Raw genomic sequence first — 18,047 nt, 5'->3', positions numbered from 1 at the left:
TAAAGTTATATTTGTTAAAGAAAAACATAGACTTTACGCAGGCCAAATTGATCCTCTTGACAAACTCTCCTCTCTTAACTAAGTTATTTTCTCTTTAAATAAATATTTACTAGGAAGGTAATGAAACAGAATCATTCCAAGACCACGGTAATTTTTCTCTTTACTTTAATAGGATAGGAAGTTTTTGATTACATACCTCTCTCTATGTTATTAATAATTTGTTTTTAAACTAATTTTATAAGCATATTATTTCTGAAAATTTTGTTTTACCATGCATACATATTATAATACTTCTGTTAGACATTTAGAAGTCTGAAGAAAAATTTAATTAGTGAACATTTTATGTAGAAAATAATGCAACTATTACTATAAGCATATAAAGGAGAGAAATATTTCATATTTTAAAAGGCATATTTTAATCAATGGCCTATTTATGTTTGTGTCCCATATATGCCCTGGATTATAACTACAAGCATACCTCATTTTACTGCACTTTGCTTTGCTGTGCTTTGCAGATACTGGGTTTTTTACCAATTGAAGTTTTGTGGTGACCCTACACTGAGCAAGTCTAGTGGCACCATTTTTTCCAAAAGCAGTTAGCTCACTTTGTGTCTCTGTGTCACATTTTGGTAATTCTCTTAATATTTCAAACTTTTTCATTATTATTATATTTGTTATGGTAATCTGTGGTCATTGATTTCTGATGTTACCATTGTAATTGTTTTGGGGCACCATGAACTCACACCCATATAAAGTGAACTTAATCGATAAATGCTGCGTGTTCTGACTGCTCCACTAACAGCCTGGTTCCCATCTCTCCCCTTCTCCTTAGGCCTCCCTATTCTCTGAGGCACAACTATATTGAAATTAGGCCACTGAATAACCCTACAATGACCTCTAAGTGCTCAAGTGAAAGGAAGAGTCTCATGTCTCTCACTTTAAATCAAAAGCTAGAAATGATTATGCATAGTGAGGAAGGCATGTTAAAAGCTGTGATAGGTCAAAAGCTAGGTCTCTTATGCCAAACAGTTAGCCAAGCTGTGAGTGCAAAGGAAACGTTCTTGAAGGAAATCAAAGGTGATTCCCCAGTGAACACACAAATGATAAGAAAGTGGAACAACCCTATTGCTGATAATGGAGAAAGTTTTAGTGGTCTGGATGGAAGATCAAACCAGCCACAACATTCCTTCAAGCCAAAGCCTAATCCAGAGCAAGGCCCTAACTCTCTTCAATTTTATGAAGGCTGAGATTGATGAGGAAGCTTCAGAGAAAAGTTTGAAGCTAGCAGAGGTGGGTTAATGATGTTTAAGGAAAGAAGCCATCTCCATAACGTAAAAGTGCAAGGTGAAGCAGCAAGTGCTGATGAAGAAGCTGCAGCATGTTATCCAGAAGACATACCTAAGTAATGAATGAAGGTGGCTACACTAAACAACAAATGTAGATGAAATAACCTTACACTGGAAGAAAATGCCACCTAGGACTTCCATAGCTAGAGAGGAGAAGTCAATGCCTGGCTTCAAAGCTTCAAAGGAAAGGCTGACTCTCCTGTTAGGGGCTAATACAGCTGGTGACTAGAAGTTGTAGCCAATGTTCAGTTACTATTCTGAAAATCCTAGGGCCCTAAAGAATTATGCTAAGTCTACTCTGCCTGTGCTCTATAAATGGAAAAACAAAGTCTGGATGTCAGCACATCTGTTTACAACATGGTTTACTGAATATTTTAAATCCACTGTTGAAACGTACTGCTCAGAAAAAAAGATTGTTTTTAGAATATTACCGCTCATTGACAATGCACCTGGTCACCCAAGAGTTCTAATGGAGATGTATAGTAAGTTTAATGTTGTTTTTATGCCTGCTAACACAACATCCATTCTACAGCCCATGGCTTTTGACTTTCAAGTCTTACTATTTAAGAAATATATTTTGTAAGGCTATAGCTGCTGCAGCTAGTGATTCCTCTGATGGATCTGCACCAAGTAACTTGAAAATCTTCTGGTAAGGATTCACCATTTTAGATGCCATTAAGAACATTCAGGGATTTCCCTAGCTATCCAGTGGTTAAAACTCCACTCTTCCACTGCAGGGGGCACAGGTTTGATCCCTACTTGGGGAACAAAGATCCCACATGCTATGCGTTGAGGCCAAAAACAAAAAAAACACACACACACCTTAAAAAAAAAAGAACATTCGTGATTCATAGGAAGAGGTAAAAATATCAACATTAACAGGAGTTTGGAAGAAGTTGATCCCAACCCTTATAGATGACTTTGAGGGGTTCAAGACTTCAGTGGAGGAAGTAACTGCAGCTGTGGTGAAAATAGCAAGAGAATTAGAATTAGAAGTCAAGCGTGAATATGTGACTGAATCGCTGCAATCTCATGATAAAATGTGAATGGATGAGGAGTTGCTTCTTATGGATGAGAAAAGAAAGTGGTTTCTTGAGATGGAACCTATCCCTGGTGAAGATGCTATGAAGGTTGTTGAAATGACAACAAAGGATTTAGAATAGTAAATAAACTTAGTTGATAAAGCACAGGCAGGGTTTGAAAGACTGATTTCAATTTTGAAAGAAGTTCTACTGTGGGTAAACTGCTATGAAACAGCAGTGCATGCTACAGAGAAATTGTTCATGAAAGGAAGAGTCAATTGGTGAGGGAAACTTCATAGTTTCATAACTTCATCTTCAGCAGCCACCACCCTGATCAGTCAGCAGCCGACAACACTGAGGCAAGACCCTCCACCAGCAAAAAGATTATGACTTGCTAAAGGCTCAGATAATGATTACTTTTTTTAGCAATAAAGTATTTTTAACAAGGTATTTTTTTAAAAGACATAATGCTATTGCATGTTTAGTAGACTACAGGATAAAATAAACATAACTTTTAATATGCACTGGGAAATAAAAAACTGTATGTGACTTGCTTTATTGTGATATTTGCTTAATTTTGGTGGTCTGGAACCAATCCCGTAGTATCTCTGAGGTATGCCTGTAGTCCATAAACTGATAAAGACATTTCTGCTTTAGACAATATTTTGGGGCATTTATTTATCAGTATTGGAAGGACTTGGTTTGAGAACATTGTTATTTATGATATGAACCCTGACAGCAGCATTGTTATAAGATACTTCTGTATGTATTTGCCAGGATATTACCAGTTTTGTTTTAATGTGCTACCTCTAATTTATTCTATATTATTTTTTAAATGAAATCTTGCTCAGCAAAAAAAAGGAATACCAAATACTTTTTAATTTTCAGATATTTATTTAATATTATATGAAGTCTAATGCTAAAAGCAGGAATTTTAAAGGAAGGGTGAGTAACAACTTCAAGTTTTCACATTCATTTGGGATTTTCTAAAATCAAATTGAGACTCAAAAGAGAAGTTTGGAAAAAACTAAACAGGATTATTACTAAAGAGTATGGCACAAATTAAACCGATAGCACTTAGAATTCTTTTCATATGGAGAGCCGATTAACCTGTTGTAATACTGATCCTATTGATTTTAGTCCTTACTTTTCAAGGAAAACTTCATTTTGAAAGTGCACTTACTTGGGGGCACCACTTTTGCTTCATCTGTTCCATTCAGCACTTCTTCTACATGACTGTCAGAGAGTGGGAGATTTAAGTACTTTTAAAGGAACCTAGAGCCTATTAAATAATACAGGAGACAAATTTCAGAGATACTACTACTTTAATCATCTTCACGAATGTAGAAACCTTTGCCATGACCTCATCACATGAGAAATAAATCTAAGTAAAAGATTTTTCAATATAATCTCAGAAGTTTGTCATGTATATCTTTGGTATGTTTCAAAACCCATTTTCTTCTTTTTCGGTTCTTTTAAAAGGTGAAAACAGTCTTTACCTTCGAATAGAGAGGATAAAGCTATAAAATATCATGGACTCTAGAGTGACCTTTATTTTCTTTTAATAATTTCCAATTTCTTTAACTGTGATTTCCTGTTTAAGTCTATTCAAAGATGCATTCTTTTTGGAGTTCCTACCTAGGAAATAACAAAAATAGGTTTTTTTCCCATAAGGGATCGTCTTAGATTTTGAATAATTTTCCCTCATAATAGCTTATGATTTTTAGTCTTTACTATTAAAAATAAAACACTTTTTCAGTAATCAAAAAACTATTTTCATTGGTCACGCAGAACCAAAATTAATGTTTTAATGCTTAGCATATCACAGTGCTATGAAAAATATTTACAAAGGACATAGAAGATTAAATAAAGTGCTATGAAAGCCATTCTTTTCCTACTCTTTAATTTCCTTCATGAAAAAGTGTAATTTTTCTTCCTAATTCACCTAAATTTAGAACACATTAGAATAATAATTATACGACTCGGTTATTAAGTCAAGAACTGTGCTGGATTTTAAACACATTAATTAAACTCTCCCATAACTTGGCTAGGTGTGTTTCATTCTTTCGCTTCTACAAATGAGGAAACTAAGGTTCAAGGAGGTGTAAAAATGACCCATAAATAAGTGGTAAATGCAGTGTATGAAGTCTAACTCCAAAGCTTGGTACACTTTCAAGAGCCATAATGATTATTACCAAGATTTAAGTTATTTTAAAGAACTGAGCAATAAGAAGTTGTCTGAATTAAATAATCTGGTATGTAGAGATATGAAAAATCAATATTCTTCCAGTTAAAGTGTAAATATAAATGTCTTGTATAAAGTCTGCTAAATTCTTTATTTTTCAAAAACAGTATTATACTTTTATAAAATCATACTGATTTGATAATCATACTTTCAAAAAGTCTACAAAATTTTTGTTTCCTTCAGGTTCTATTTTAGCATCTACTAATGAAGAAGTGAAAATTGGACCAGAGAATGGCCAATACTTACGTCACTGCATCTGATGGGTATTGTCTTGCTGAACCAGTGCAGTACTACGGTGTGTAATAAAAAACTACAGTATAATAGTTAATAAAACTTTTTTTTTTTGGCAGGAATTATGGTTAATTAGAGGTTTTTAAAAAAAATATTTATTTATTTATTATTTATTGTTGGCTGCTTTGGGTCTTCATTACTGCGCGCCGGCTTTCTCTAGTTGCGGCGAGCGGGGGCTACTCTTCATTGCGGTGCACAGGCTTCTCATTATGGTGGCTTCTCTTTGTTGCAGATCACGGGCTCTAGGCGTGCAGGCTCAGTAGTTGTGGCACACGGGCTTAGTTGCTCCGCGGCATGTGGGATCTTCCTGGACCAGGGCTCGAACCCAGTGCCCTGCATTGGCAGGCGGATTCTTAACCACTGCGCCACCAGGGAAGTCCCTAGAGGGTTTTTTTTAAAAGAAATTAACAAATGAACCAAAGACTTTCAATTACTCCCTACCAGAGAATATAATTACTTTCAAAAATCAGAAATACCAAAATGCTGTAAGCCAGAATCAAATGTAAAGAAGAAAAAGCAGAGTAGTCTAAAATTGTATTCAATTTTTAAAAATATAATTAGCATGCAAATTATAAGTTATTTTTAGGGGTTAGCTGAAGCTAGTTCACATGCAATTTAGAAAATGTAGTTCAGAGTAGTTATTCAATGTTCCTGAAACTTTAATCTTAATATAAGATTTTTATCAAAGGGAAAGAAATAGAAAACAGAGTGCAAGAGACAATAGGATTTTTCTCCAAAAAGACCAAGATTATAATATGAATTGAATTTTAAATGCAGTTTTCTTTTATATTATACTTTGAACTCTGATTTCCATGCCAATGGAACATCAGCCAGTATTCTGCAGTCTTTTGATACTCAGCCAAGAAGGGCCCTCTTCTTTAAATAAAAGTTACATTGTTTTTACTGATAACTTTTCTTCTTATATCAGGCTGTTATTGGTATTTATTCAACACTTTGCATTGGATTGGATGCTATCAGATTGCAAATAATTTAGGTGAATTAATAGAAATTATACTGTTTACCAATCTTGGGGGTAGAATTTTGAGGGTAAGAGTAAGTCTAATCATCTTGTGATTCAGCACCAGGAAAAGTACAAATATTACTAGATACAGACATAGAGGAACTAAGTATTCCTGGGTCTCTTTGGAGCCAATTTTCTGGATTGATTTCAGTAATCCTCCTGAAAACAGAAAGTAAGTTGGTGTTTGGTAGCTTCTGATAATAACAATAAAGATACCCATTAAGTATCATTTTGTATTTTATACATGCTTTTGCATTTCACATTTTATTTCATTCTTACAGTCACCCTCCGGGGTAGGTAAGTTTATCACCAGATAATTGAATTGCTAGATAATAAAACAGAAAAGAAACTAGTAATTTAAATCAGGTCTACAAATGGCAAAGGAGAGTGTTAAGGTATATTAAATGGGGAGTTTAAAGAATTTATTTTTTGCTTGAAATAACCAGATAACTGGTATAATTGTATTTTAGTTTGATTTTTTTGGTAGGGGGGGTGGGATAATTTATTAATTCATCTCTTTACTGATCTGATTGCACTGAAAACAATTTTATTCACAACAAAGAAAATACAGAAGCTGGGGAAAAGCTTTCATTTCAAACTCCGGGAAATACTCATTTCTACTTAAGGAAATAGACTGCATTGGTATGTAAGCCATTAACAACCCTTTCTCCCAGCTCCTGAGCAACCTCTGCATACTTCTGGGGTGGCAGCATTTATCATGCATTGCAATTCAGTTTACTGTCTGCCTCTCATGCTGGACAGCAAGTCCCTGGGATGTATTGGACATGTTGAATTAACTCTGTTCTTTGAGTGTAAAACTCCTTGAAATTTGAAAAATAACTTGACTTTCACCATTTTTTTTTTTTTTTGTGTGTGTGTGTGCGTTAAAAAAACTAGATATTTTGCCAGAACAAATCAATTATCAGCTGTACGACATTGATTTTCAAGAATCACCTTATTGCCAGTATTCTACTGTCCAGTTTCCTCCAGTTCTACAGTCCCAATCTTTACAGAGTCATTTCAACACTTGTAGCTTGGACCCACAGTTCAGTGGTGGAGAGTATGGACTTCTTTCCTGTGAATTAAATAAATCCACTTACGTGGTTGCCCACGATGCTGAAGATGGTTACCCTGGAATAAAAAGGTCCAGAATAACTCATTCTTCCATTCGTATTAAGGGACAGGAAGAACTCTGTGTAGTTTGTGGTGATAAAGCATCAGGATATCATTACAATGCACTTACTTGTGAAGGTTGCAAAGGTAAGGATAAAGTTAAAACTTTAATCCTAGTGTTCACTGAAGAGTCATGAAATTTTAAGCATGTAGGAGTACTCTCTTTAAAATGTGAAACATAAAATCAAGGGGAGCCATTGATATGTTTAAAGTGATCAGTCTGTGGGATCAAAGATGTGAAAATGGAATTTAACGAAGTTTTGATTTCATTTTCTTTTTAATTTTGATGAAAACTTTTATATTTAAATATAAAATTCAAAATACTTTTGTGGCAGAAACTCTGCATGTTCCTAGGTGAATTTGACGTTGGAATAAAAAATATCTTTTAAAAAGGTCTGAATGTTAACTATTACATCTCATATGGCTGGTATAATTCGTGAATTAGGAAGAAATTTCAATTAAATGACTTCTACGATTCTATCTATTTGTTGGAAATGCTTTTTAAAAAATATTTATTTATTTTATTTTATTTTTAAATTTTTGGCTGTGTGGGGTCTTAGTTGTGGCACGTGGGATCTCCACTGCGGCATGCAGGACTTTGGTGTGTTGCGCGGGCTATTTGTTGTGGTGCATGGGCTTCTCTCTAGTTGTGGCGTGCAGGTTTTCTCTCTCTAGTTGTGGTGCTTGGGCTCCAGAGCACGTGGACCCTGGAGTTCGAGGCACGCGGCCTCTCTAGTTGAGGCGGGTGGGCTTAGTTGCCCCGCAGCATGTGGGATCTTAGTTCCCAACCAGGGATCGAACCCGCATCCCCTGCATTGGAAGGCGGATTCTTTACCACTGGACCACCAGGGAAGTCCCAGGAATGCTTTTTTGAAAACCAATGGGAGGTCTACCACTGAAGATCATCATTGATATTGGCATGGAGTAAGGAGTAAAATAGTTCTTGATGAAGTTTTGAGGTTTTGAAACACTTCTGCATTTTTTAAATTCACAAATGAAATATTGGGGCAGAACCTGGAAATGATTAGATCAATACAGGACTAGGTAAACATGTCTAGAAGTTCAAGGTGAAGTCTTATTGTCAGAATCTCACACTCACCCCACACAAAGAATAGCCAAACGAAGACTAAGGGAAAGGAGGTACCAGCTTTATGAGTAGAATAGCTGGGCCAGTATTTGCGTACTCTTAAAATGCAGGGCCTTGCTGTTAAAACTAAGTTGAAGAATGAGGCATAGTTCTGAAACCTAAGCTGAGCTTTCTATTCCCTTTGCTGAATCTAAGTCATGAAACTCCCACTCTCAAGCGTGTCTACAGAAAGAGTATGGCAGGCTTCTAATTGGGGTATTGACTAACTTTATCAACTTCACTGCTTGGAATAGAATAAGAGGAAGATAGCAGGGATTGTTGCACAGGAATGGGAAATGAAACAGGAAATGGGAAGAGACTGCTATGCATGGATTTAGGAAAATGTAGAATCTCCACACCTCTCCCCAGCATGCACACACACACACACACACACACACACACACACACACACACACACACACAAAACGGCCCATTCAACATCTTGGACTAAATAAATTAGCAATATGTTCTCATCTGGGGAAGTGCTAAAAAGGAAGGACAGAGGAGTAAGTTTGGAAGAATTATCTCTTCCTTTATGAGTTGAGGTAGAAATGTGGGGCGAGAAAAAGAGAGGTTTCCTTATAGTTTTATTTTACATGAGCACATATTCCTTCTAGGGAACCTTGAGAGATGTGTCATGGAATCTTGATATTCTGTAAAATATAGTTTAAAAATGCTTTTAGATGGTATATTATAACCATAGAAAACAGAGAGTTGTTTTAATGTGTTGGGGTTATTTAGTTTAATTTCCAGATAGATTATTGACAGGAACAACCATGGAATAAGATATATCAAATAGGAGAGGATTAAAACAATTATCCAGATAAATGTATATTAAACCAAACCTTCTTACTGAGGGAAAAAACATTTTATTGAAATAATTTAGTTAACTTGATTACTTTTACTATGAAGGTTAAAAACAAGTAACTAAAAACACCTAATAGTAAAATTTTAAAAACTCTCCTTTGTTATTAGGGTTTTTTCGACGTAGCATCACCAAAAATGCAGTATATAGTTGCAAGAATGGTGGTCACTGTGAAATGGACATGTACATGCGTAGAAAATGTCAAGAGTGCAGACTAAAAAAGTGTAAGGCTGTAGGAATGTTGGAAGAATGTAAGTGCCATTGTGGTTTTTTTTTTTAGGGGGGTTTTAGTTTTTCTTACCTTACTAGGAACTTACGTTCTTCAAGTTATTTTGAACATATTTGAACATAACATATTTGTCTGGATTTAAGCTATTTCTCCAGCAACTGCTAAATTAGGATAGCCAGTTACCAATCTAGGTAATTATTTCCATAAAATATGTTCTATACTGTATTGCTCTAACTTTGGTAATAATCATAGTTTCTTCTTAATTGGAAATCCTTGTATTTTTATATTACTTAACCTAAAGTTATATAATTCAACTACAAAAAGCACAATTTAAAATTAGTGGTTTCCCTTCAATGTACCAATTAACATTCTGTTGCTTCCAAGATATAATTAATGTGGAAATTTCTCTAACATAAAAAGGTCTAAATTTATAATTTGGAGATGCAAAATTAATTTTTAATTTAAGTCTAGGATGACTGTGTAGTTTTAAGTAGACAGGAAGTTGTGGAAGGAAAAGAAGTAAGTAATGTAGTGAATTTAACTGCTGTTGTACATGCTTACCAAAAAAGAAAGGTTTTTTGTGAAAAGGCAAGTTCATGATCACATATGTGTACAATGTAAGACAATTTTCATCAAATCCTATAATGTTATTTGTTGTACCAAAAATATTTTATGTGAATTTTGTAATATCACAGGTTTGCTCACAGAAATCCAATGCAGATCAAAGAGACTTCGAAAGAACTTTAAGCAGAAGAATAATTTTTACTCTAACATCAAAGTGGAAGAGGAAGGGGTAAACAACAAGCTTGTGTCACCTACCACTAGATCTGGAAAAGTGGCAAGGCTCTCCTTAAAAAATTTCTTGTTTCTTTAATGATGATGTCTTATTTAATAGGTATGCATTACAGTTTTCCCCCTGTATTTTCTTACAGATTCAGGAGAGCATGGAACTAACTCAAGAGGAACATCAGCTCATTAACAACATTGTGGCCGCTCATCAAAAATATACAATTCCATTAGAAGAAACAGAAAGATTTGTATGTGTTCATTACTAGCAAGAAATAATTTGTAATTAATTATGTTAGAAAATAACAGCATAATCAGAAAAGTTTAAAATTTAAAGTCATTTGAAAGAAAAAAATTATTAATCTTATTTCTTTTTGTTGCTTAGCTGCAGGGATATGCAAATCCTGAACTGATCTTCTTGCGACTCTCAGAGACAGTTGTCCTACATATACAGAGGTTAATGAATTTCACCAAGAGACTCCCAGGTAATCACTTTATCTTTGGAAAAAATTAAAGTAATTTAATACGTAATTTTAAAAAAGTTCCTTGTTTTAAAGGAAGGTGGCATTTTAAGAAAACAAAACTGCTTCTAAATTTAAAAACATGTTTACTTTGTTTGCTTTAATCAATCAGTTGGATGAAAATATAAATATTTTAAAATATTATTCAAGTGACTTCAAAGACTTAGAGTTAAGACAAACTATGATTGATTGTATGTTTTATTTTATTTTTATTTTGGGAAATAAATTGTTTTTGTTTTTTAGATAAAACATGAAACAAAATTCCCTGTACCATACCAAAAAAAAAAAAAAGGTGAAGCCACTGTTGGCCAAAACTTAGCTATCTAGTTACGTGCACAGGTAACTCTCTGTGAAAATAAATTCTTCAAGGCTAAACCAACTACGTTTAATTTGCTCTTGCCATAGGAAATTATTATTATCTGGTTCTGATGAAAGTGCCCCCAAATAGTACCATGTGGAATCATAATTATTCTAAGGGACCAGTTAAGATTCGTATCATAAGTAAATAATATAAAAATGTTGAATCCTGGGCTTCCCTGGTGGCACAGTGGTTAAGAGTCCGCCTGCCGATACAGGGGACACAGGTTCATGCCCTGGTCCAGGAAGATCCCACATGCCGTGGGGCGACTGGGCCCGGGAGCCATGGCCGCTGAGCCTGCGCGTCCGGAGCCTGTGCTCCGCAACGGGAGAGGCCACAACAGTGAGAGGCCTGCATACCTCAAAAAAAAAAAAAAAAGTTAAATCCTATACCTGAAAATTATCTTTTCATTATTTATTTCAAACAATTATGTGATCTTTTCGTAAAGGATTTGAAAATTTGACCAATGAGGATCAGACTGCATTACAGAAGGGATCAAAAACTGAAGTGATGTTCCTTCATGTGGCCCAAATTTACAGTCAAAAAGAATATCTTTCATCAACTTCTGAAAGCAAAAAAGGTCAACTAACTCAATCTTAATGTTAATAGTTACTATTAAATTTAGCAACAGATTATATAACATTGAGCTATTTTTTATTATATTTTTATTGTACTAGTTGGTGTACAAATAAGTACTTCATAATAGTGGTTTATAGTTTTCCAATTCATTGTTCTAGCTTTTGTTTTTCTCTTAAAGAAAGCCATTCTTCTTATATAGTATCATAGAATACACATTTTTGGAGGGTCTTCTATATAATGTTTACATAAAGTGTGAACTATTATTCTAGATTCATGTTTCAGTAATAAAAATTATAAAGATACCATTTGTTGGGAATGTTTCCTGTTTAACAGACGTTAGAGAGATTGACTTTACTAACTGAATAAAGATTTTAAAAAATCAGACTTTATATTTTTTCCCTTAACTAGGTACTATGAAAATATCAGATCATTCAGATCATTCACTGAATTGTCATGATCAAAGTGGTGATAGAAGTGCTATTTATCCTATGGAAACATTTTGCAATGAAGATTGTCCTTCTGCTATGCTGACTGGTAATATTATATATAATACAAAATATTGTATTGGATGGAAAAAATTTGTCAGACATGTTTCATTTTCTTGTACTCCTTTGAGAAAATATGATAATGGCAATATGAGTCTGCACTGTGTTCTGATGAAAATACATTTGATATTAATCTTTTTAGGTATTTCTGAAGAATTTATTACTACAGTGTATTACTTCTGTAGAAGAATGAATGAGCTTAGCATTACTAATACTGAATATGCTCTGCTTGCAGCCACAACAGTGTTTTTTTCAGGTAAAAAACTATTTAGCAGTAAAAATTTGGATTAAGTTTGGCAATGAAATCATGAAGATTGTGATTATTTTATTACTCATTGATTCCAAATGTACCAATTTTCATCAAAATAGCCTTCTCTATAAGGGCATTCCCTTCAGCTTACAAACATGCTGTAATTTCTTGCATCTTAAAAAAATGCCTTTTTTTTTTAAAACATCTTTATTGGAGTATAATTGCTTTACAATGGTGTGTTAGTTTCTGCTTTATAACAAAGTTTTTTTTTCTTTTTTATATTTGAGTTTATTCTTCATTTAACTTTTAAAACACTACTATAGTTGAATATTAAAACAAAAAATAGCAAGTAGTGAGCATATTATGATTATAGTCTTTCACTCAATCACTACTGCAAATAAAATGCCAGCAGTGAGTGTTATTCACTGGCCCCATTAGGAGGTCTGACACTGAACACCACCCCGAGGATGATGTTCATCATCCTCATATGCTTCTCCATTGTAATGGCGCCGTCTTTCCTGATTTGGATCAAAGTCCACTAGTTCTACCTGGTCCATTTCATCAGTCTCTTCTACTTCCTTCCTCTCAGGTAGGAGTTTTTCCAGCAAAGAGAGTTTATCCGGGGAGAGAAAGCCATTCTCAGGAAAGTTTACCTTAAATTCAATGATTAGGCGACCCTTTTCATATGGTCTACGATAAATTGGCATGCCTTCATTTAGCACACACTTGATATCTCCGTGCTTGACAATCTGACCTGGATGAGAAGTGATGACTATGGTTCGGTTGTCAAGAGTAGATATTGGCTTTTGGAAGCCACACAATGCCTCAACCAGCTGTATGTCCATACACATGAAAAGGTCTTCTCCTCGTCGTGTAAAAACAGCATGATTCTTCTGATCTAAAATGATGATAATATCTCCTGGCTCCAGTCCTGGTTCTTGGTCTCCTTCACCATGGGATGTTATCTTCTGGCCATCTTTCATGCCTTTGTCAATATGAACTTCTAGAATTTTCTTCTCTTGAACTATCTTCCTTCCATTGCAGCTTTTACATCTATCTTTAGGACTGATCCGCTCCCCATGGCCCTGGAACTCCATGCAGACAGACTGAATTTGCTGAACCATTCCAGGTCCTATCTGATGAATTCTTATTTGCATTCCAGTACCTCAGCAATTGGGACAGCACTCCACTGCTCCTTTCTTACCACCTTGGCCTTCACATTTGTCACAAATCACATTCTTTTGCAGAGCTAGTTTTCTTGTTGCACCATACATATACATATACATATATCCCCATATCCCGTCCCTCTTGCATCTCCCTCCCACCCTCCCTATCCCACCCCTCTAGGAGGTCACAAGGCACCCAGCTGATCTCCCTGTGCTATGCGGCTGCTTCCCACTAGCTATCTTATTTTACATTTGGTAGTGTATATATGTCCATGCCACTCTCTCACTTTGTCCCAGCTTACCCTTCCCCCTCCCTGTGTCCTCAAGTCTGTTCTCTACGTCTGTGTCTTTATTCCTGTCCTGCTCCTAGGTTCTTCAGAACCACTTATTTTTTAGTTTCCATATATATGTGTTAGCATACGGTATTTGTTTTTCTCTTTCTGACTTACTTTACTCTGTATGACAGAGTCTAGGTCCATCCACCTCACTACAAATAACTCAATTTCGTTTCTTTTTATGGCTGATTAATATTCCATTGTATATATGTGCCACATCTTCTTTAACCATTCATCTGTTGATGGACATTTAGGTTGCTTCCATGTCCTGGCTATTGTAAATATTGCTGCAATGAACATTGTGGTACATGACTCTTTTTGAATTATGGTTTTCTCAGGGTATATGTCCGGTAGTGGGATTGCTGGGTCGTATGGTAGTTCTATTTTTATTTTTTTAAGGAACCTCCATAGTGGCTGTATCAATTTACATTCCCACCAAAAATGCAAGAGGGTTCCCTTTTCTTCACACCCTTTCCAGCATTTGTTGTTTGTAGATTTTTGATGATGGCCATTCTGACTAGCGTGAGGTGACACCTCATTGTAGTTTTTTTTTTTTTTTTTTTTTTGTGGTATGCAGGCCTCTCACTGTTGTGGCCTCTCCCATTGTGGAGCACAGGCTCCGGACGCGCAGGCTCAGCGGCCATGGCTCATGGGCCCAGCCGCTCCGCGGCATGTGGGAGCTTCCCGGACCGGGGCACGAACCCGTGTCCCCTGCATCAGCAGGCGGACTCCCAACCACTGCGCCACCAGGGAAGGCCCTCGTTGTAGTTTTGATTCACATTTCTCTAATGATTAGTGATGTTGAGCATCCTTTCACGTGTTTGTTGGCAATCTGTGTATCTTCTTTGGAGAAATGTCTATTTAGGTCTTCTGCCCATTTTTGGATTGGGTTGTTTGTTTTTTTGCTATTGAGCTGCATGAGCTCCTTGTATATTTTTGAGATTAATCCTTTGTCAGTTGCTTCGTTTGCAAATATTTTCTGCCATTCTAAGGGTTGTCTTTTCATCATGTTTATGGTTTCCTTTGCTGTGCAAAACTTTGAAGTTTCATTAGGTCCCATTTGTTTATTTTTGTTTTTATTTCCATTTCTCTAGGAGGTGGGTCAAAAAGGATCTTGCTGTGATTTATGTCATAGAGTGTTCTGCCTATGTTTTCCTCTAAGAGTTTTATAGTGTCTGCCCTTACCTCAAATCCCCTTTCAGCTATTCTCCTATTTCTCTGTTCTACATTATAGCAAAAAAAAAAAAAAAAAATTTAAGAGTTGTCTATACTCCTGCCTCCATTTCTCTCTTCTCATTTACTTCTGAACCCAGTACAGTCAGATTTTGTCCCCTCCTTTCCCTTCCACCATAACTTATCAAAATCTTCAGTAATTTGGCATTGCAGATTACAGTGGTCAATTCTTAGTCTTCATCTTACTTGACCCGTGAGCTACATTTGAAAGAGCAGATCACTCCCTCTTTCTTCGAACACTTAACATTTGGCTTCAGTTGATCACTCCCTCCTTCTTGACATGATTTTTTTCCACTTGATTTCCAGGACATTTCACTCTCTTGGTTTTCCTCCTCAGTTGCTGCTCTTTCTGTCTCCTTTGTTAATTCCCCCTCATCTCGCACACTGATAAATGTTAAAATGTCCCAGGACTCAGTTCTCTTTTTTCCTATGTGCACTTCCTTTGAAATTTCATCTTATCTCATGGCTTTAAATGCCATCTAGAGGCTGACAACTCCCAAATTATATACCAACCTGGACTGCTACCCTAAGCTCCATTAAATAGCCTACTCAAGATTTCAATTTGGATGTTTAGTAGGCATATAAAATTTAACATGTCTGAATGTGAACTCCTGATTGCCCCCTGATTCTCCTATATTCTTCCTCCATCTCTACTAAATGGCATCTCCATACTTCAAGTTGTATAAGCCAAAATTCTTGAAGTCATCCTTCACTTCTTTTTCTCTTATGCCCATTATCAAATATGCAACAAGTCTTGTTGGCTATAGCCTCAAAATAGATCCAGAACTCAACCACTTCTTACTGTCTCTGTCCCTGCCATCCTAATAAAACTACTAACTCACTTTCCTGTTTTTGCCCTTGCCTCCCTAGGGTCTATTCTTTATACAGTAGCCAGAGTGATTCTTTGACAACATAAGCCAGATTATGTCATTCCTCTGCTCATAACCCTGTAATGGCTTTCTATTTTACACAATTTAAAGCCAAAGTTCTTTCTATCAGTGTCTATTACTATTCCTTTTGCTCACACCACCACAGCCACACTGCCTTTGATGCATATGTTGCCTGTAAATTTCAAGCAGATTCCTTCCACAGCTTCTACTGTACTTGACAAATCTTCTGCTTGGAAAGCTCTTTCCTAGATGGTTTCATGGCTCCCTCTTCACCATCCTGGATCTCTGCTAAATGTCATCTTATCTCTGATTACCCTTTTAAAAATAGCTAATGCCCCTCCCCCCCCAATTCTTATCCCGCACTCTCGCTTATTGTTGTCATATATTTTTATTTAAAAAATGTGTATATGTCTTTTTCCTCCCCTACTCCTCCCAGACCCAAAAAACAAGCTCAATGAGGGCAGGAAATTTAGTCTCTGTTCACTGCTGTATCTCCAGCACAATGACTGGATGAGTGAATGCTGTCTGATCATTAAGAAATACTCTTCATAGGGTATTATGAAGATTAAATAAAACATTGCATAGAAGCAAGTTACCTGGCATAAAATCTGGCATATATTAAAGGTTCAGTAAATATTTGCAATTTTTATTATTTAAAACTGTATTGTTTTAAATTAATTCATTATCTTCTACCATTTTCCAATATTCATTAAGATATATGTGATAATGTTTTTCAGATCGTCCATGCATTACAAATAAGCAACATGTGGAAAATTTACAAGAACCAGTTTTACAAATTTTGTACAAATATTCAAAAATTTATCATCCAGAAGACCTACAGCATTTTGCTCATCTCATAGGGAGGCTCACTGAACTGAGAACACTGAATCACAACTATTCAGAAATACTTAGCATTTGGAAAACAAAGGACTCCAAATTGGCTAGTTTACTCTCTGAGAAATGGAATTTGTATTCATTTTGATGAAATTTTAGAATGTTGTGGTTTGTCTTAAACTTCCTAAATCTAGATTGTTTACGCTATGATCACAGGATACTGATTTGAAAAACATGAACAGAATTGCTGTTACGAATAGAATATATCGCCATAAAATGGACATCATCAAGGGCTCATCAAATTTTGTGGAATTTAGGACCACCACTAGAGGGACATCTAGTATTCTTTTTAAGATTCGTCCCCAAAGAAGCAATGGTTATTGTTACTGCGTGGTTCGTTCAGAAAGGAGTAGTACTAAATAGAGTTCTTACCTGAAGAAACTCTCCTTTTTTTCATTTAGTAGAAAATTGAATGAAAATATATATATTATTTGAAGACATAAAAGAGATTATTTAGTGGAAACAGTTGTAATCAGAATAAAAGCAGTTGTGAACCTCTTTAAGGCTAGATTGATGGATAAGGAACTAACGTTTTAAACTTATTTCTGTTATAGCATTTTATAAATTATTAAAGAGGAACAAAGCTTCGTTCAATTCTTACTTTTCCTTAATGTCTTTTTTTTTAAGATTTTTTTTTTGGATGTGGACCATTTTTAAAGTCTTTGTTGAGTTTGTTACAATATTGCTTGTGTTTTATGTTTTTTTGGTTTTTTGGCCCCGAGGCATGTGGGATCTTAGCTCCCCGACCGGTGATCAAACCTGCACCCCCTGCATTGGAAGGTGAAGTCTTAACCACTGGACCGCCTGGGAAGTCCCTTAATGTCTTTAAAAAAGAGATCTTTTATAAGCCCCAATTAAAAATTTTGTCATGGCAAGATACTGAAAAAATTAAAATGACAAAATATGTTAACATACATTGGGAAATTCAGCACAATTTAATGCTCATTCTGGTAGACAATATTTTGACATTTTTGCCAACACCTTTTGCAGAAAAAATAAAGTTCTTAAAACCTGAAATCTTACCACAAATATTTTAATCCTTGTAAGAATAAGATTAATGTTAACAATTTTTCATGTGAAATACATGAAAGTGAGAAATTCTATGGAAGCACAATTGTTTTGAAAGACTGGATCTGATTAAATAATATACTGTGATTTTTAAGTTAATTTAA

General features: G+C 35.4%; 1 protein-coding gene and 1 pseudogene across 1 annotated transcript; one reads left to right on the top strand and one right to left on the bottom strand.

Moving 5' to 3' along the window:
• The first annotated feature begins 4,844 nt into the window (after nt 1-4,844).
• On the top strand, nt 4,845-18,047 carry LOC101324049 (bile acid receptor-like). The gene is made up of 10 exons (XM_004327651.4): nt 4,845-4,908; nt 6,823-7,185; nt 9,200-9,340; nt 10,014-10,156; nt 10,251-10,355; nt 10,490-10,589; nt 11,432-11,563; nt 11,971-12,096; nt 12,250-12,363; nt 16,719-18,047. Exons 1-10 carry the CDS (start codon nt 4,845-4,847, stop codon nt 16,961-16,963), a joined length of 1,533 nt encoding a protein of 510 aa, XP_004327699.3. The 3' UTR covers nt 16,964-18,047.
• LOC109547325 (dnaJ homolog subfamily A member 1 pseudogene) lies at nt 12,720-13,529 on the bottom strand (annotated as a pseudogene).

Source organism: Tursiops truncatus, chromosome 1, assembly GCF_011762595.2.
Source record: "Tursiops truncatus isolate mTurTru1 chromosome 1, mTurTru1.mat.Y, whole genome shotgun sequence".
Classification (NCBI taxonomy): Eukaryota; Metazoa; Chordata; class Mammalia; order Artiodactyla; family Delphinidae; genus Tursiops; species Tursiops truncatus.
Note: the sequence above shows the minus strand (reverse complement) of the source record. Positions and strands in the feature narration are given on the sequence as shown.

Excerpts from the sequence above, each read along its gene's own strand:
- LOC101324049 (XM_004327651.4), top strand. The coding sequence starts at position 4,845 with ATGGCCAATACTTACGTCACTGCATCTGATGGGTATTGTCTTGCTGAA. Across the intron at positions 9,341-10,013 it reads TGTAGGAATGTTGGAAGAAT|GTTTGCTCACAGAAATCCAA; the intron begins GTAAGTGCCATT and ends GTAATATCACAG. Across the intron at positions 12,097-12,249 it reads TCCTTCTGCTATGCTGACTG|GTATTTCTGAAGAATTTATT; the intron begins GTAATATTATAT and ends TAATCTTTTTAG.